The sequence below is a fragment of the Cuculus canorus genome, chromosome 24, assembly GCF_017976375.1.
Source record: "Cuculus canorus isolate bCucCan1 chromosome 24, bCucCan1.pri, whole genome shotgun sequence".
NCBI classification, from domain to species: Eukaryota; Metazoa; Chordata; class Aves; order Cuculiformes; family Cuculidae; genus Cuculus; species Cuculus canorus.
The window spans coordinates 4,133,354-4,152,819 of NC_071424.1; the positions used below are offsets into that span (position 1 = coordinate 4,133,354).

Consider the following 19,466-nt stretch of genomic DNA (forward strand, 5'->3'; position numbering starts at 1 on the left):
GCGTTTGTGGCTTTTTTTATGGTCGTTTGTGGGCCATAAATATGCAACACTGTAAAGAATATCCAGTAAAATAATGAGGTCTTCCCAGATGAACTTTAGGCCAAGTGAAATAATGCAACTGGGCCTGATGACTTAAATTTTCTGGCTATAAATTGTAGCGATTCACCAGCTGTCTGCAGTAAAATACGAGTGAAGGGGTCTCCCTGGAGGTCTGGTGCTTAAACCTGTGGAAATAATGGCTCTCTTCAAAACATACAGCCCGAAACAGAAGATAACGTAAGTTAAGGATGCTCTGGAAGTGAAAAAGAGATGGACAATAGGTGAGAGTTACTTAGACAATTTTATTTCTATCCCCCATTCCCCCGTAATGGGGTTCTGTAGCTCTGTTCCTTGCATAAGGATTTGTCTTTCAGGTTTCCCACACCATGCAGGAAGGAATTATGTTTGTTCCATAATAATAAAATCTGTCCACAAAAGCTGTAAACATTATTTTGAGTCTTCTGTTATTGTTTCCGTCAAACACACACACACAATATTTGTATCAAAGCATTTCTAGGTGACCTTTAGTGTCAGTTACTGACTCACTCTCACACTTTTTTTTTCCCTTTTATTTCTTTTTTTTTTAAGGAAAAATACCTTGATGTGAATGTTTTTTTGTGACTGTTATCTTTTTTTGTGACTCTTATCAGACAGGATCATCACATTCCCATACTTCGAGACCCTGTGGAGACCTTTGGCTTAGAAAGTTTCTGAAACGTGCCCTGTTACAATCCTGCAGGGATATTACATATTGGTGAGGTCCAATTCTTGGTCTGAGGTCCCCTTTAAGCAGCAGAGAACCCCTGCAGCATCTCCTATACCTGCATCTCCACACCTGCGCTGTACAGACAACACCTGCCTGTCTTGCAGTGCTGGGCGTGTGGAGTGCGAATGTCAGGGTGTGCAGTTTGCTCTCTTTATTAAGTCTTTGCGTTGAGCTCATAGTGCGGAAAGCAACCCTGCAATCTGTTCAGACCTGCCAGCTCATTTTAATAGTCTCACTCCATGCACAGCATCTCTGGCTTTGCAAGTGGAGAGGTGAGCAGGTCCTGTTTTATCATTAAGACTCTTTCAAGTAATGCTTTCTTTTGGCTCACAAATAAATCGAGGACAGCAGTAAAACACGAAAGGAAAATAAATCTTCTGATTGATTGCAGGCAGAACAGATTCTTTCAGCTCTTCGCTTTTTACGCTTGAGTCCAGCGTAGCTTTATTTTGCGCTTCCCTAGCAAGCCGTCCGTGCTCTCATTCTGAGACGTTCACGTGGCATCCAGCAGCTGTGAGGGTCTGTCCAACTGACCCAACGCGGTGCTTTTCAGGGCTATCGGTCACTAAATCCAGGCTGTTTCATAGAATTTGTCATTTTCCTTCAGAGATATTCTGAAGGATTTTGATGAGGTTCTCCAGGCCAAAAATATAGCCGTGGTCTGGCCCGTCGTACGTGGTGTGATTGCATTTGGAGCCTTTGAAAGTGGTGTGGGCAAAGTCAATCATCCTGACGTCAACCCTGGCATGAGAGGTGGGGCAGTTTGGTTTGTGGAAGCGAAGGTGATTATCCATGTTCTCCTTGTGCTCCTGTCCTTCATAAATGATGAGAAGTGAGCTGGAGTAGAACCTGTAAGAGCTTTGCTTCCTGATGACAGAAAGCAGAGCTTTGAGCCGCAGGATGATGGGCTCCAGGAGATCCGTGCGGAGGTGGTTACCGTTGCACAGGAACTGGCGCAAGGTTTGCTTGAATCCCTCCGGTGAGAGTTTCCTGCCATAATACTTGTCCTTGCAGAGAAAATGGCCAGTGTCTGCTTGGTAAACCTTGAGAAAAGATGGAAACAAAAGGAAATGAATCTGTTAGACCAGGTTCAGAGGAGGCCACGGTGATAATCCAAGGGCTAAGAGAGAGTTGGGGTTGTCCAGCCTGGAGAAGAGAATGCTGCGGGGAGACCTTAGAGCAGCTTCCAGGGGTGAAAGGGACTCCAGGAAAGCTGGAGAGGGGCTCTGGATCAGGGAGGGCAGGGAGAGGATGAGGGGGAATGTATTTCAGCTGAAAGAAGGGAGATTGAGATGAGATCTTAGGAAGAAATGTTTCACTGTGAGGGTGGGGAGGCCCTGGCCCAGGTTGCCCAGAGCAGTGGTGGCTGCCCCATCCCTGGAGGGGTTCAAGGCCAGGTTGGATGGGGCTTGGAGCCCCTGAGCCAGTGGGAGGTGTCCCTGCCCATGGCAGGGGGTGGGACTGGATGGGCTTTGAGGTCCCTTCCAACCCAACCCATTCCATGATTCTACGATAATCCAGATTCAATTTTTCCCAGATTTCCCCCTAATCAAAGAAGTCCAGACCCAAGCAGAGGAACGGGACACAAATCCTCTGCAGTCTGGCAATGTCTAGCAAAGCAGTGTACTGCCGGCTGCTCCCTGAATCCCACCTTCTGCCTTATCTGGAGATTTAAACTCTTCAATTTAAAACCACTGGTACAGATTCTTGTTGTACCCCTATAAATTATCTCTTTGTGAAACCCAAATAGCTATAAGTCATAGCTGCCTCACCAGTGATTTACATCATTTTCCCTCTGGCTACGGCAGGAGTTTGCAGCAGTGCAGGAAAACCCCGGCTTTTCACCATCTCAACATATATAATGCACGGGTGGAATAATCTTGCTTTCTTAAACACAGAAAGACAAGATTGAGACAGAAATTTGTATGTGAAGGCTCTGGTAGCACCGAGTAAGAAATGAGGGAGTGAATTTAGAATTAGATCACGCGCCAGTTGTAATTTCAATGATCATCTGCTCAACAGAAGGATGTCAGAGACTAGGAAGGGACACAGGTTTTGACACCAAGTGTTTACACTGCTATACGTGTGCCTTATAATCATTCATTGTTGTAATTATCCTTCAGGCACAACAGAATAACATTTTGAAACCTGATTGAGAAGTGGGAGTGAAACAAATGCGTGGTTTTGGTTTCTATGGGGAAGGGCAGCAACCGGGAGCAAGAGGAACCATAATGTTTAGCACGAAATAAACCCCTCGCTCTTGCGGAGACAAGAGGAGACAGCTCTGCGAAGGCATGAGCAGGGCAACAGGATGCTTTTGTGTTGTTCTTTTTTGTGCAGCAGCCAAGAGCTGAGCACAAGAGGGGAATCTGTGGTCGTGTACAGAATCATAGCATCATGGAATCATTAATGTTGGAAGAGACCTCTAAGCTCATCCAGTCCAACCCCACCGTGCCTGCTAAACCATGTCCTGAAGTGCACGGCCAGATGGTTTTTTAGCTCCTCCGGGGATGGAAGCTCCACCTCTGCCCTGGGCAGCTCATTCCAATGCCTCGCCACTCTTTTTGGTAAAGAAATATTTCCTAATATCCAGTCTAAACCTCCGGTGGTGCAGCTTGAGGCCATTTCCTCTCATCTTGGCACTTGTCACCTGGGAGAAGAGACCAGCCACCTGGCTCCAACCTCCTTTCTGGGAGCTGCAGAGAGCGATGAGGTCTCCCCTCAGCCTCCTTTTCTCCAGGCTAAGCAGCTCCAGGTCCCTCAATTGCTCCTCATACCACTCGTACTCCAGACCCTTCCCCAGCCTTGCTGCCCTTCTCTGGATACGCTCCAGCAACTCGATGTCCTTCTTAGAGGGAAGAGCCCAAATCTGAACCCAGGATTCGAGGTGCAGCCTCACCAGCGCTGAGTCCAGAGGACGATCCCTTCTCTACTCCTGCTGGCCACCCCACGGCTGATCTAAGCCAGGATGCTTTTGGCCTTCTTGGCCACCTGAGTACACTCCAGGCAGATTCTCCACTGGGCCAAACTGGTTCCAGCTGCTCATACTGGTGGCTGTAATGTGGGGCATGTGCAGAAGTCTCCAGAAGCCAAAGAGGGGAGATGGGCAAGGTTACTCTCTGTGTGCCACATTCCTCACTCCTCCCTAAGCATCTTCTCCCGTCTCGGGATGGGGCACAAAGCCAAGTAGTCAGCTTGTATTTGGAGGGGGGGCAGGAATGAAACTGCTTCAATTTACACCTCTAAAGAAAAGAGTCTCTTTAGATTTCCAGCTTGGTTTCAAGCTGTGTGTTGGGCAAACACCAAAAGGACCTGGGTTCTATCTTACCTGCATCCCACAGATGCGGACGCCCAGAGACGCAGAAGTGCTTTGTTCACACTTCTTGATGTGCCGGGCTTTCTTCTCCTCCGAGGCATCATCACCATGCTGCCGCGTTCCCATCTTTAAATCCAGGATGCAGGGATAATTGTATTTTGATACCACGTTTTCCAACAATAGAAACTCTGAACATGAGTTAAGGAAAACCCAATACTTTTAAATTCCAATCGAAAGACGTCTTAAATCACAGCAACTGCTGACGCTTTCCATAATAGCTCACAACTGTAATGAGACTTTCTGAGCCAATTTTACCAACATGTCATTGCTATAGGCCCCTTGCTGCCAATTTCAGTTAATTTACTGTAGTACAGTCCTACCAATTAAAGCACCAACAGCTCCATTCTCTAGTGACACGATAGCCCTGGGCTGTCAATCCGACACCTTCCCTCGTGCTGAACTCACTCCAGTGGGTGTGGGGGAAGCTGTTAAACCCTATTACTCACATGACTGGTGGGTAATGAAGTGTAATAGGAAAATAAAAGGTGAGGCAGCTGCTAATTCCTGTAGAGTTGTGTTTTAAAATGTATGCCGAGGGGATCCTTGAGTTACACCGAATCCCCTTTATGGGAAGTGGGTTGTTGTGGGTTTTTTTTTTCCATTTTTAATAAAATATTTAGGTTGCAAGGGATGTACAATGATCGTCTTATCCAACTGAATGGTGGGAGAAGGTATAGGCTGGGCAGGGAATGGATTGAGAGCAGCCCTGGCGAGAAGGACTTAGGGGTGTTGGAAGATGAAAAGCTCAACATGAGCCAACAATGAGCACCCAAAAAACCAACCGTGTCCTGGGCTGCATCCAAAGCAGTGGGACCAGCAGGGAGTGAGGGGATTCTGCCCCTCTGCTCTGCTCTCATGAGATCCCAACTAGAGTCCTGTATCCAGCTCTGGAGTCCTCAGCACAGCGAGGACACGGAGCTGTTGGAGTGAGTCCAGAGGAAGCCACGGAGATGATCCAAGGGCTGGAGCATCTCCCGTACAAGGACAGGCTGAGAGATTTGGGATTGTCCAGCCTGGAGAAGAGAAGGCTGTGGGGAGACCTTAGAGCAGCTTCCAGTGCTGAAAGGGGCTCCAGGAGAGCTGGGGAGAAGCTGTGCATCAGGGAGTGCAGGGAGAGGATGAGGGGGAACGGTTTTGAGCTGAAAGAGGGGAGATTGAGATGAGATCCTAAGGAGAAATGTTTTGTTGTGAGGGTGGGGAGAGCAGTGGTGGCTGCCCCATCCCTGGAGGGGTTCAAGGCCAGGTTGGATGGTTCTTGGAGCCCCTGATCCAGTGGGAGGTGTCCCTGCCCATGGCAGGGGGTGGAACTGGATGGACTTTGAGGTCCCTTCCAACCCAAACCATTCTGTGATTCTGTAACAGAGTGACTATATTCTGTATATTCTCTGTATCCTGCATATTCTCTGTTTTCCCAGGGGATGGGCGGCGGAGGGCTGCGTACCCCATGCAATAAAACATACATTGATTACCAGCTGTTATTTGTAGCCAAGACTCTGCTGTAGGGGAAAAATCAAAAGGATACGATGAAGTTTGTTCTCATTATGCTTGGAGGACATGCGGTTCAGGTGCTGCCTGTGACAGTGCAGTCCCCAGGGGTTGTAGCTGTTTCTTTCTGCCTGGTTTCCGCTGGCATCTTCCAAAAGTGAATCTGTGTGGTACTGAAGGTCTGTCCTCAATAACATCTTCCCCGGGCAGCTAGACAAAACACACAAAAGAACACGTTGGGTTTCTAAGCTCCAGAAGAGAATATTCCTCCTCTTCTCTTTTGTAGAGCCTCAAACTTGATAAGGTAAATTTTTGAGGGGTTCTCAAAGGAAACATATTCATCGTGCCCTGCCTGCAGAGATCCTTTGTTACTCCGTAAGAGTAATTTTCAGAAAGGCAGCGATTGCTGGGTGCCAATATTTTCTTTTGTTATAATTTCAAAGCTTGCTTGGCTCCTAAGAAAAGTGCCATTCACGGCGTCAATGACCGGGAATCTTTATTTATCTGCCTAACAGGCACAACACAGGCAATTTATCCAACAGCAGTGATTCCCGATTTAGAGGGGCTGGCTTCGAGGAGGAGGGGGAGGGAGGGAGGGAGGGATGAAGAGATCTGTTCTCCTTGGAGGGTCATTCCCTGATCTCGCACATCCAAAAACCATAACTCCCTTACGCCCAGGGCAGCGGTTTCACGGTAGCAATATTGCACCCTTCAGTCATCGCTGACCTCGGTCTTTTCTGAACCCGTTGGAGATGAAAGATGTCTTGGAGAAAGCTTCTGCAAGCTGTAGGGTTGCAGTGTGCTTGCAAACACCGCGGTGCCTCTCAGAGACAGCTCTCCCCTGGGGTGGCGACAGCATCGACCCACCTCAAGGCTGCTGCTTCTGGCTGGTTACCGGCAGAAGGGCGTATGCGCTTTGTGCTTGGTGCCAGTTCTCCTGGGGCACCTCCTCCTTTTAGAGCATGCTGTGCTCCGAGGAATTAGGTTTAAAGCAGAGTTTGAGGCATAAATTTGAGCAACAGCGTCTCAGCGGCAGCCAGGTCTGCCCAGCTCCATCCACAAGCTGGGGAAGAGATGAACCAGAAAGCCACCAAGTTGGGCTTTGCTTTTCTTCACCTCGGCTGGGCATTTCTTTGGCTAACTTTACCTTAAACCAGGAGTCGTGCCACCAAACCCATCCGGATTGACCCTGCCCAAAAGAGGACGAGGAGGGGGTTTGCGGGGAGCAGCAGACCCTCACCTGTCTTTGAAGGTCTTGGTGAGCTGTGTGTGGCTCCACTTGACGAGCGGGTGCTCGCTGCCGTTACTGGTAGCCCACTTGCACTTGTGCCATATTGTCACCGAGGAGTCACCGATGGGGTTATCCCGCCGGACACAGCTCTCCGTCTGCAGGCTGGGGCTGGCGATCAGGATCAAGTTGCCCAGGCTGTCCTTTTTGAGGTGCACGGAAACAACACCTGGACAAAAAAAAAGGGGAAAACCAAACCAGAATAAGATAAACGAGTGTGTTAGCACACAGGGCTTGGCCACCATCTGCACCACCCTGAGGCAGTCGTAGAATCATGGGATCATTAAAGTGGGGAAAGACCTCTAAGCCCAACCAGTCCAACCATCAACCCAACCCCACCGTGCCTGCTAAGTCATGTCCCATGTTGCCATGGCCACATGTTTTTTCAACCCCTCCAGGGATGGGATCCCACCACAGATGGGACCCCACCACTTCTCTGGGCAGAAGGTCCAGCCTTCCTGAGGGAGCCGGCGCTTAGCAGGACAGGTGCCTCCACGTGTTTTAGCGTCCTCTAACTCTGCTTTGAAGCCCAGTAAACACTATTAGTCTGAGACCCTGGAAGACAGCCGCAGGCTTTTCTAATGATCCTCTGAACATCATGTTCCTCTGAACATCATGTTCCTCTGAACGTTGTGTTCCTTCATCCTCCGTCCCTCCAGGCTTTGCTGTGCCGTGAGTGACCCAGCAAGGACCCCGACGCTGGACCCAAAGCTCCTGTTTTTTATATCCCAAGGGTTTTAGGTCTAACTGTTCAAAACAACGGCAAAGCTGGCAATGTTTTTCGTTGGAAGGAGGCAAAAGGAAGCAGGAGGAATTTTCCGAAGACAACCAGCATGCCAACATTTTCCTTTAACTGGAGAGCGCCCAGGAGCAAGGGCAGAGGCATGCGCAGGGGCTGGCAGCGCTGCCTGCGTACGTGCTGCCCACCCACCGTCGTGGTCGTGTCCTTCCTCAAGCACCAGCACCCAAATGGCTGATGTGGGACAGCAGACCCTCATGTGTCCCATGTTTGCACGCAAGGAGGAGCATGACCATGACCACGGATTGTTACTTTCCACCTTAAGTGCTTAAAACGCCACTGCGTATTTCAGCGTTGCAATTTTCCCTGACTCTAACAGGAATCCCAGGGCTCAGATGACATTCAGCTCAGCTCATCACGTATTTAGCCCAGTCTCTGTCCATCCCTGGCGTGGGGACGGTTGCCTCCACGTCTCAAATGACAGAGCAGGAATGGCCATGGCTGGCGTACCAGACAGCTCTGACCTTTCTGGGAAGGGCTGATAACGGCGCTCCGGCTCCTGCTTCTTCTGTCAGGGCTGCCTGAGCCTCTCGAGGCAGCAGAGGCATATCTAGAGCATCGCCTTTTGGGTCTCTGAGGAGATGCCATCTGCATGAGTCGCCCTCAGTGATACTCAAGTAGCTGCTTTCAAGGCTAGCTGTGGTAAAGCCCATCCGAAAGAGGATGGTCAAGGCTGTTGGACCAGCAAAACTCATCACTGCAAAAAGCCCTCATGAGGAACACATGGAGTTGGGTTTCATCCAGCTGTCCCCAGGGTATCCTCACTTGGTCCCGGTGAGGAGATGCATTTCAGCAGCTCTGTTCTCCCAAACAAATTGGCCAAAGCAAATAAACAGGTAAAATCCCTTCTCCTCATTTAAAGTCAGATTATCTAAGTCAACACAGACCCAAGGAGTTGCCCTCTCTGGGTGTGCGCAGTCCTGTCTGTTGAGTTTTGCTGACTGAGGGAGGCTTTCAGTGCCTGGTTTGCAGCAGCCCTGGGTGTCTGCAGCCATCGGCCACCTCCGTTAGATTTGGGACACCCATCCCTCCCTGGGTCCTGCATCCTAGAACCTTCCAAGCTCAGCTGTGTTTGGATGCACTTCCCTCCACACAGCCCCTCTGCTCAGGTACTACAACCATTTCTCATCCCTTTAGCTGTAAAATTAGCATTAATCCAAGCAGCACGCCACGGCAGGCTTGGTTAATTCAGCTAATTAATATACACAGGCTGCTCCCAAGGGAGCTGGAAACCTTCAGGAGGGGGTAAATAATATTTTTAGCCATCTCACTCCTTTGCTTATGGTGATGGTGATCACAGGGAGCCCCGTCTTTCGCAGACTCCAACATTTCCCATCTGATCGATCTTTCACCGAGTTCCCCTCTGTAAAAAATCCACATTGCAGATACCCGAGAGCAAATGAAATCCCCGTCAGCTCGGATGCCTGCTTTGAATTTTTCGAGTTGAAAAAAAAAAAAAGCCAGCATATCTTTTGCCTAAATCAAAGCTTTTTCAGTTTGAAAAAGTCACTGCAAGGCGAACCGAGTCCTCATTTCCAAATCTAGCGCTTCACCTCGGTTAGAGCAGCCTGTAACCTTAAAAACTGTCCCAATTACATATCTGCGAGTCAATGGTGCTGTGCTGATTTGCATAGTGCTGACAAGCTCGCCCTAAAACCGTTATATATAGCGTGAAACGAAGAGTTCTTAAGTATATTAATAGGAAAATTAATGGGGAGATTTTCAAAGGTAAAAATGAGCAGTTACATTGCAAGGGAATGGGATCCTCTCCCTCCTTCCAGCTGAAAATTTTGCCTTCATAAACCTACATCTCAGCCTTTAATTACTTGTGTTTCCTGGTGTGCTTCCATACAGGTTTTGCCTATGTCCTGAGTGACCTATGTGTGCGAAACAAGGACAGGTTGAGAGTTGGGGTTGTTCAGCCTGGAGAAGAGAAGGCTCCGAGGAGACCTTAGAGCAGCTTCCAGGGCTGAAAGGGGCTCCAGGAAAGCTGGGGAGGAGCTCTGGATCAGGGAGGGCAGGGACAGATCAAGGGGGAATGGTTTTGAGCTGAAAGAGGGGAGATTGGGATGAGATCTTAGGAAGAAATGTTTTGCTGTGAGGGTGGGGAGGCCCTGGCCCAGGTTGCCCAGAGCAGTGGTGGCTGCCCCATCCCTGGAGGTGTTCAAGGCCAGGTTGGATGGGGCTTGGAGCCCCTGATCCAGTGGGAGGTGTCCCTACCCATGGATGGGGGTGGAACTGGATGGGCTTTGAGGTCCCTTCCAACCCAAATCATTCTGTGATTCTAGGATTCTATGACTGCGTGCCTCAGTTTCCCTCCTTGGGAGAGTCACCATTGAGATGGGGATGTTGGGCAGCTCCTCCAGCCATGGGACATTCTCTGGTTCTATGAAATCTGTAATACGTGGCTACCGACCTTCCCTTTTATTGCATCAAGAAACCATCTATCTGGGAGCAAAGATGCCTTTAGGTGCTCGTCTTTGCTGGCCTTTTAGTGTCACCAAAACCACAAGTCCATCCCCAGCAAGCATTTACGGGTGCTGTCATCATGCCAGTGCCATCCCAGTGATCCTCGGGAGCGGTTTGCTCTGTAGCTCTGGATTTATTTTTAACTTTACATGTGCATTTATTTCCTGCCATGTGCAGTCGGAGTCTGAGCAGACCCAGACTCGAAAATAAGTGCAGCATCCTCGTGCAAGCTCAGCTCGGGACAGGCAGAGCTTTGCACGGGGTTGGGTGGGGGGGGGAAAAGCCGGTCCCAAGGTCACCAATCTGCCTGAAATGGGTAAGAAGGCACCAGGCATTTTGAAAGCAGCCGTCTGGGTGTTAGATTTGAATGATGACATTTGAGCAACGCCACACATAGTGTCAGCGTTACATAACGGTCCCCGAGCCGTCCCTCCTCACAGCCTAAGAATAGAGATAAAGAACGTGGACACGTGTGAACGGGTGATGAAGACCTCAGGCTTATTCCCCCTTGATGCTCATCACCCTCATGGGAAAATGTTCCACCTCTTTAATTTCCCTGGCATTCAGGGCTGGGATGGTTAGAATCAGAATAAAAAGAAAAGAGCGTGTGCCCGATGACAAAGTGGAGAAGAGTTGCTATTTAATTACCCCTCGTCGCAAAACTCACTGGGACTTGCAAGAGAAAAGAAAAAGAAGACAAAAGGGTATTTGGTTATTAAACCAGGCCAGCCCTGAACTGATAAGCTGGGACTGCTTAACATCTTTATTAGACAGGCGGAGGAGGGTCCAGCTCTCCAGCACCAAGCCCTGGCCTCTGCTAAAGAGAATTGCTTAGAAGGAGACTTATTTTCTTTCTTAAGCATCTTTTTAATATTGTCCCATAAATCTGCAAAGGCTCCTGACTTTCTGGGAAAGGGAGAGATTGGATTGGAGGCGCATCGAAAGTGCAGCTGGCACTTTTTAGCTCTTTTTCTGTTAACGCTGAAGGACCAAAAGATATTTTAAGTTTTTAGGTGACAGCTGAGCTTCTTGCCTCTCACAAAAATCCAGGGTCAGGAGCTTTACGAGCAGCACAAGTCTGGCAGTAAAAGCAGAAATAGGGAGGGAATAAGAAAGGGAAGGAGGGAGGATGGCTTTAGAAAATGCTAGGACTCCCACAGACAGCGAGTGCTGGTTTTTCATAGCTAGCGCGAGAAATTCAGTGGGGAAAGTGGTTCAGGGCAAGGAGAGTTTGGGACAGGGAAGCTAAAGGGGGGCACCAAGCGGGTGGGCGGGCAGGAGGCTCTCCCTTGTCCCAGGAGGGTCTCGCCGGTGGTTTGGATGGGATCTTTAAGAGGTTAAGTGGTCTGTGCCTCCGGTTTTCCAAGGACTTGGGGTGGAGAAGGGCTCAGCTAAGGTGGAGCACGCAGCTAACAGGATGCTCGATATGTCCCTGCGCTGGTTTTTCAGGCTGGGTGTTTCACACTGGCCCCAGGGACCATCTTCACCCCAAGCCATGACAACCTTACCCCTCTCCCTTGCCCTCACCAGCTCCTCTGCCTCTGACACAAACCTTCTCCTATAGAATTCCATAGAATTCTGTGATTCTATGATTCTCCTCGAAAACCAAAGCCTGGAGCAACAGGGCCAGGCACGTGGGGCAAAGGCATCCCTGAGCTCTGCCTCTGGTACAGAAAACCTTCCTTACCAGGGATGCTCATTCAAAGCTCTGCTGAACCAAACACATGAGGTGTCGGGACTTGGGATCCCTGTTTTGAACAGGACTCTCTCAGTCTCTCCTTTCCTCCACCAACTCAGTGCCGCGTACCATCAGATCATGACCTGCAAAATCCTCAAAGCAAACACTGATGGGAAACTCCATCCTCTTCCTGCCCCTTGTTTGGTGTTTGCCCTCTCTGTTCTGCCCCTTTGCTGCCCACATTCACAGCTCCCTGGGAAGGGATCCCATTCATGCTCTCAGCCTCCACTTCTCCTGCCCGTCCCGCTCGGAATCAGACTGATTTCATCTCTATCTAACATAAGAGGAGTCCCCTGTGTTACCAGGGCCAACCACAGCAGCAAGGGGGTGGAAAGAGGAAGGGATCTCCTGGTGCCATCAGCCAGCGCTCAACCCTTAGTAGACATCAGAGACTCTTCCCCAGCCACGGAGACCCAGGAAACCCTCCCAGTCTCACAGACCTGAGTCTGTGCACACATTGGCCTGGGAAGCATCCTTGCTTAGCAAAACTTGTACAAGTGATGGGGCCGCACAGCTCAGTCCAAGCCCGGACCAAGCCACCAGTACTTCCCATGCTGCCACTCACCTCACCAGCCCTTATCCCCATCTCAGGACTAATCCTGGTGGCACTTTCAAGGAGACCTTAGAGCAGCTTCCAAGAGCGCAACAGGTTCCGGGAAAGCTGGGAAGGGGCTCTGGATCAGGGAGTGCAGGGATGGGATGAGAGGGAGCATCCCTGGAGGTGATCAAGGCCAAGTTGGATGGGGCTTGGAGCCCCTGATCCAGTGGGAGGTGTCCCTGCCCATGGCAGGGGGTGGAACTGGATGGGCTTTGAGGTCCCTTCCAACCCAAACCATTCCGTGATTCTATGACACCACTGCCCCTCAGCTCGTTCTCCAGCCTCTCCTCTTACCTTTGTACTGAGGAGTGAACTGCCTCATGGCCAAAGGCAGTGACTCGTAGAAGCTCAGCTCCTGCGAGACCAGGGGTTTGCACACCGTGTGCTCGTCGTACTTCATCATGCTCATGTGGCCGCCCACCTGATGGACAAAGGGCTCCAGGAGGACGGCGGTCCTGCTCTCGCTTGGTTCCAAGGGGCTCTGCCCCACCATGGTGCTGGACAAAAGGCGGTCGGGGGCTTCAGTAGCAGCAGAGGGGAGTCAAGAGGAGAATTCGGGACATACTGTGCTGGGCTGACAATGGGTTTGCACTGAGGGTAGCTGCAAAACAGAGAATATGAGGAGCGTGAGGAAGGGGGTATAGCAAAGCCACCACCTGCATCGGCATCCTGGCAGGGCTGGGAACTGCCTGCCAGCAGCCTGCGCCGCAACCGGGACGGAGGAGCAAGGGCATGGCCGGGTGGGTGAGATATTCAGGTGCCCAGGGGCTGGCAGGGAGCCCCAGCCTGAAACACAAAATCCAGGAAAACCCTGGTTTAGATCTCTTGGGAGCAAAAGAAACGGAGGGGAATGATCGAGAAGAGCTATCAAGTTCATGTGGTGGCCTCGTCGAAGGATCAAAATGGATCAAGGCATTCCTTGGATGGATAATGCCAGGTTATTAATACACTGTATTAATGACACCTCTTGCTAGGAAACAACCCCAGTTTCCCTTACGAGACAGTGTTAATGATGGCCTTAGTTTTTCCTAAGCTAGGACATGCCTTGCAAAGGAGGTTTATTAATAAAGCCCCTCCAAGCTGGTGTCCCCGGGCAGTCCCTGGCCTCTTAGCACTGCTGACGGAGTTAGCAGCATTTTCTGGACCCTCTGAAGACACTTTAATTTGGGACGTTCCCGACATTTAACAGCAGAGCATTAGCAGAAGCGTTTCTTCCACCACGCTAACGTGGTACAAGGACACGTCAAACCCTCACCGAGGTGGCTCATGCCCAAGCACGAGCTCCTCTGAGGTCTCCAGCCCTGCCCTCTTCTACAGCCCAATGGAGCAGCCCTCAAAAGGGGTGTTCAGAGCCCTGGTTTGCTCTCCTCTCTGAGCACAAGTGATTTTCTCCCTGTTCCTCCAGCTTCAGCCAAGCTTGGGGAGTTTTGCATCCTACTTTTGCTAGAAGGAACCCAGTGGAGTTGATAATAACAACTTTGGAAGAGCCATTTCTCTCTAGCAGAGCCTCCAGAATGTGTTGCCGCATGTGAGCGACACCACCTCTGCCAACCCCAAGTCTTGCTGGGATCAGGGCAGCACCATCACCCCCTCGTTAACCAGGAGACGCTGATAGAAGGATGGTGGTACCTCCCTGCTCACACCAGGAATAAACCTGGAGTTTCCAGGCTGCTCTTGGGTCATAGAATCATAGAATCATTTGGTTGGAAAAGGCCTTTGAGATCATCGAGTCCAACCAACCTGTCCACTACTATTCCATATGCCTGAGGATCTCCTCTACCCATCTTTTAAACCCTTCCAGGGATGGTGAATCAACCACTGCCCTGGGCAGCCTCTGCCCGTGCCTGAAAATGCTTTCAGGTAAGAAATTGTTCCTAATATCCAATCAAAACGTCTCCTGGCGCAACTTGAGGCCATTTCCTCTCATCCTATCAGTTGTCACTTGGGAGAAGAGACCAGCACCCACCTGGCTCCAACCTCCTTTTAGGTCTACCTTCTCTACAAGGGTCTCTGCGAGGAGGGCAGGCTCAGCCTTTCCTCTGCTGCCAGCACTTCCAGCCCGACCCGAGAGCTTTAACCACTACCACGCAACATATTCCTCATCCTACAACAAAGAGCCTGAGCTCTGCTGCTTTAATTTCCCCTTCACGCTCCTCCTGCTGCAATTAAACCGCCGAGCAAACAAGCACTCGGCGCAGGTGCCTGCTTTGTTTTGCGCCCGGAGGAGTGGGATGAAGTGGGTTGAAGGTAGAGAGAAGGGGCAGAAGAACCTCCTACCTCCGAAACACACAGAGCAGCTCCTTAACCTTCCCCTCCAAGGTGGCTTTTCATCGCCCCCCTCCCCATTTTTCTATTCTTCCATCGCCGCACACTTTGGGAAAGGATTCCCACTCTACAATTACCACCGTGTAGGGGCACAGAGGCAACAAAGCCAGGCTGCTTCGATGAGTGCTTTTCAGTCGGGGAAGAAAGCAGCTCTTCAAAGCCTTTCTACAAGTTAATAAAAGCATTTAGCATTTTGTTAACTCGCGGCAACTTTTAAAGAGGATTTCTCCCTTGAAAGCTGTAGGTTTGATGTGGGGTTTGGGTTTGTTTCCCTCCCTCCAACCTTCTTAAAGCTAAAAAAGCGAAAAGCAAGCGGATTTGTCATAACACCTCTTTGGAGGAGAGCTCACAACATGACTTCAATCCAGTATTTATTGCCTCAGAGACAGTCCAAGGCTGAAACTCGGCTGATATAACACACAATTCTGGCAACCTTGGCACCGCAAAGAGAGTTGGGGAGAAAATAACGCCACAATTGGATAAAGCTCTTGTTATTTTCTCTTAAGCAAAACTCGGAGCGAGCTCTGCAGTAAGAGAAGCGGCTCTTTTCATTTTGGTTTTGTTCTGAAGCAGCTCACCCGTTCGGAGCAGATAAATGCGACCGCAAACGCTTACTGAGCTGCTCTGAAACAAGACACTCTCGAAATAAATCACCTCCGCCGGCTCAAGTCATCGCGAATGTCAGGAGATATTTATGTCACTAAAAATATACGGAATTACAGATAAATCTATATCCTCAGAAACAAAACCTGAAACCTTAAATATGTTTCCCCTAGCTAAAAAAAAATAGGAAAAAAAGCAGCAAGCAGGCACTGCGGATGAAGATGAGTCAGAAAATATTGAGGAAGGAGAAGTCTTCTCTGTATAGAGAATTCTCCTCTCCAGAAAAAAACCCAACCTGGAAATACTTCAAAGCATCCATAAGCAGATATCTCCCTGGCTTTTCTCCCCTGTGATGTCAGTCCCATCACGGCAACATCCCTGGACCGAGAGAGACTCACTTTTCTAACGGTCACACCGATGTCCTGAGGACGTACCAGGTTGGTGGGCACTGATTGCCGGGTACCGTTCTCCCCCTGCCCTGCTCTTATTTAAAGCCAAATATCAAGAGTGTGAGCTGAATGAGTTATTTACTCCCAACTCTTAAGCAAAGCCAAAAGAAATCAAGCAGATTAAATTCTCTAATCTTTAATTAGCGCCTATTCCATCCCAAGCAAAACCAGCGTGGCTCTGAGTCTGAAACACAGCGGGCAACAGCCTGACCCTAGGAGGAAACCCACGCCTCGGAAAGAGCTCTGGTCCTCTGAGCAGGGACACTTTGGAGTGCTGGAAAGCACAATCACTTTAAAAACAAGTGTCCTGTCAGCACGGGACCATGGTCTTCATCTTCTATGTCATGGTGAGCACCTTCACCTCTGGGGGACACAGCTCCCTGGAGCACCTCAGCACACCTTGCTGCAAAGTTGGGTTTCAAGCACTGCAGGAGGCTGATAACTACTTTTGTCTCTATTAAAAAGCAATAAAATAACATAGCTGTTAATTTGAAGAGCTCTGCGTGTCCGTAGTTCTTGGTAAAGGAGTTGACTTGGGTTCAAAGGCAGCTCCTGCACCAAGCATCAGCCCACCGCTGGAGCAAGGTGATTGCAAAGCCACCCAGCTCCCCCATTTCCCTCCAGCCTTTGGCCTCGTGCCTCCAAAACTTGCCTTGGCCATAAGGAATATCTGACGGGATTCCAGCTCAGCGCCCATCCCAGCAGGGCTCGAAGCAACCTCTGCCTGCTTGCATGGACAGGCAAACGGCTGCAACACTCAACAAACCTTCAAACCTGCCTTTCCTGCTCTTCCCTCAACTGCAGCCGAAGCCACCAGGCAGCATCACGCCAGGAGGGAAAAGCTCAGCTCTCGGCAAGAAACCCAGTCACAACCATCCTGCCATAAATCCTTACGTGCAGAAACCCTCAGCTCTTTTATCTTATGTTGCCTTTCCTAAGAGAAAACGATGTTCGTAAAGTTGATGACTGGCCCCTACGTCCCTCACGAAGAAGATGCAAAGATTCGCTTGGCTGCGCCGAAGGATTTATTTGCCTGCTTTGTGGGAAGCTGGAGGATTGATGAGGAGGGAAGGGAGCCGCGTTACCTGGAGCTGCCGGGCTGCTGACAGCCCCGTGCCCACCCTGGGGCTGGCACGGCCATCAGCAGATGGTGCCGGGGGCAGTGGTGAGGGCTGGGTTTGCTGGTGGGACTTGGGAAAGTCACCTTTGGATCACAGCAAGATGCTCGGGGCTGCCAGCAGTGCCACAGGCTGGGGGGACACGGTGCCACTGCGTCCTGCAAGAAAGACCACGGCTCCCCTCAACCCCCTGCCCAGTTTCTGCCTTTCACACCACCAAACAGCATCTTCGCCCTGGAGGTGTTCCAGGCCAGGTTGGATGGGCTTTGGGCAGCCTGAGCCAGTGGGAGGTGTCCCTGCACATGGCAGGGGCGTTGGAACAAGATGATCTTTAAGGTCCCCTCCAACCCCAACTATTCTGATTCTACGATTCTCCTCTGCTAACCGCTTTCTGGCAATGCCACAAGCGCAACACAGAACCAAAATCTCATTTTCTTGCAGCCCTTGGGTTGCTCCAGAGGTTCAGAGCAGCACTCCCAGGTACCAGCTGTCCCACTCGCTTCCATCCCTTCCCACAAGCCATGGCTTGGAGCCTTCCTGATAACATCCCACCCACTCTCCAAAACCAAGTGCTTCTTCCTCCTGCCCTGGAAGGTGGATGAAGCTGATGCAGAAGCCGCCCTTGACCTCACCTTCTGGGTGTTTGTGGCCGATCCGGGCTCGGCGGCGAGCATGGGTTCAGAGCGCTGCCTTGGCTGGGTTTCTTGTTGCTTCTTTGGAGCGGTTGGAGTATGAGAAATGAGGGAGGCGGGGGGAGTCCGTGGGCATTTGGGCCATCAGCTGACTGCCACCACGCCGGCAAACACCTGATATGTCCAGCTGACAGCTGAGCTGCCAAGAGGGGGAGAGACACCCTTGGGTGTTAAAGGAAAACAAAGCCACATGTGCGAGAGGGTTAAGGATGGAAGGCGAAGGAGCCGGATGAGTGCACGGCTTTCCATGCTTGAGCTCTCTTGTGCAATCGTCTCACCAGGAAAACAACTGTTGTTTTGTTCCAGTGTGTTTTTGCACCATACTGGTCCAATTCCACCTCCCCCAGCTCAGCCCCACTGGTGTTTATCACCTCTTTATGAGAGCAAGCTGAGAGCTGCTCCGCGACGGAGAGAGGGCAGGGTGGTGGGAGCAGGATGGACACCAGCTTCATGGAGCTCCCTGCAAAGAAACCCACTGGTTCTTTGCTCCCTGCGTGGGAGAAACACGTTGGGATGATGCAGGAGAGGATGGAGCAGAGGGGCTGCGATGGTAGGAGGGAGGTAGCGAGAGGAGTTGGGATGCCGTGGGACTGAATCGCCAGTGGTTTTGGCAAAGAAAAGTTGTTTCTGGCAAGGGCAGGAAGGCACGGGGCGAGACCAGGGTTTGCCCAAAGCCACGCAGCAATGAGTGGATCAGGGAGTGCAGCCCACAGCCGCCCGACCCTGACCCTGCCAACAGCCTCGTGCAGGGAAAAAGGACACCCTGGCACTTTGGGATGGGTGCGGTGGTGGAAAAGTCCCAAAGAGCTTCGTGCCAGGGCCGAATCGTCTCCTCCAGCAAGGACAGCGCGTGCCCTCCTTCAGATCCTCTCCAAACAGAGGGAGAAACAAAGATCCACTGCTGGTCGACCTCTCCAGCGCATGACGAGGACGGTTTGCTCTGCACATGCTGTGCCAGCCAACGGCAGCCCCGCGCTGCCCAAAACAGGACAAGAGGGTTGGGGGTGTTCAGCCTGGAGAAGAGAAGGCTCTGGGAAGACCTCAGAGCAGCTTCCAGTGCTGAAAGGGGCTACAGGAAAGCTGGGGAGGGGCTCTGGATCAGGGAGGGCAGGGATGGGATGAGGGGGAACGGTTTTCAGCTGCAAGAGGGGATATTGAGATGAGATCTTAAGGAGAAATGTTAATTGGGTGGGGAGGCCCTGGCCCAGGTTGTCCAGAGCAGTGGTGCTGCCCCATCCCTGGAGGGGTTCCAGGCCAGGTTGGATGGGGCTTGGAGCCCCTGATCCAGTGGGAGGTGTCCCTGCCCATGGCAGGGGGTGGAACTGGATGGGCTTTAAGGTCCCTTCCAACCCAACCCTTTCCATGGTTCTTTGATTCTTTAGGGTTTCTGTGCAAGCACGGGGAGGTGCCCACTCTCATCCCCCGTCTGGGGGGACCCAGACCAGTCCCCCACCATGACTCGAGGGACATTAGCAAACCAGTACCCACGACTGGGATGCCGTGGGCTGTGATGGGGAAGGCACTGGGAGGGCTTTGCAGCAAAACAGCAGGAGGCTGGGAAGAAAGTCTTGCTGCTGAGATAAGGATTGATGGATGCGGCAATTCTCGCTAACTGGAGGGGAGAAAACAGTCTCATGAAGACCAGAGAGATCGAACTGATGGTCGGGGGCAGAAGCTGAGATTAAAGACAAGGATGAAACAAAGACCTTGATTCCCAAGCT

At 51.0% G+C, this 19,466-nt stretch overlaps 1 protein-coding gene across 2 annotated transcripts; it reads right to left on the minus strand.

The window, feature by feature from the left end:
* Nucleotides 1-339: 339 nt before the first annotated feature.
* Nucleotides 340-18,107, minus strand: IP6K3 (inositol hexakisphosphate kinase 3). 2 transcript variants are annotated; one of them, XM_054087485.1, is made up of 6 exons: nt 17,686-18,107; nt 12,853-13,159; nt 6,907-7,123; nt 5,704-5,876; nt 4,134-4,309; nt 340-1,848 (listed from the first exon to the last, which is right to left on the minus strand). In XM_054087485.1, exons 2-6 carry the CDS (start codon nt 13,049-13,051, stop codon nt 1,399-1,401), a joined length of 1,215 nt encoding a protein of 404 aa, XP_053943460.1. In that variant the 5' UTR covers nt 13,052-13,159; nt 17,686-18,107; the 3' UTR covers nt 340-1,398. The 2 variants fall into 2 exon arrangements, with proteins under 2 accessions (XP_053943460.1, XP_053943461.1); XM_054087486.1 differs by lacking the exon at nt 17,686-18,107 and adding an exon at nt 17,021-17,258.
* Nucleotides 18,108-19,466: the final 1,359 nt, after the last annotated feature.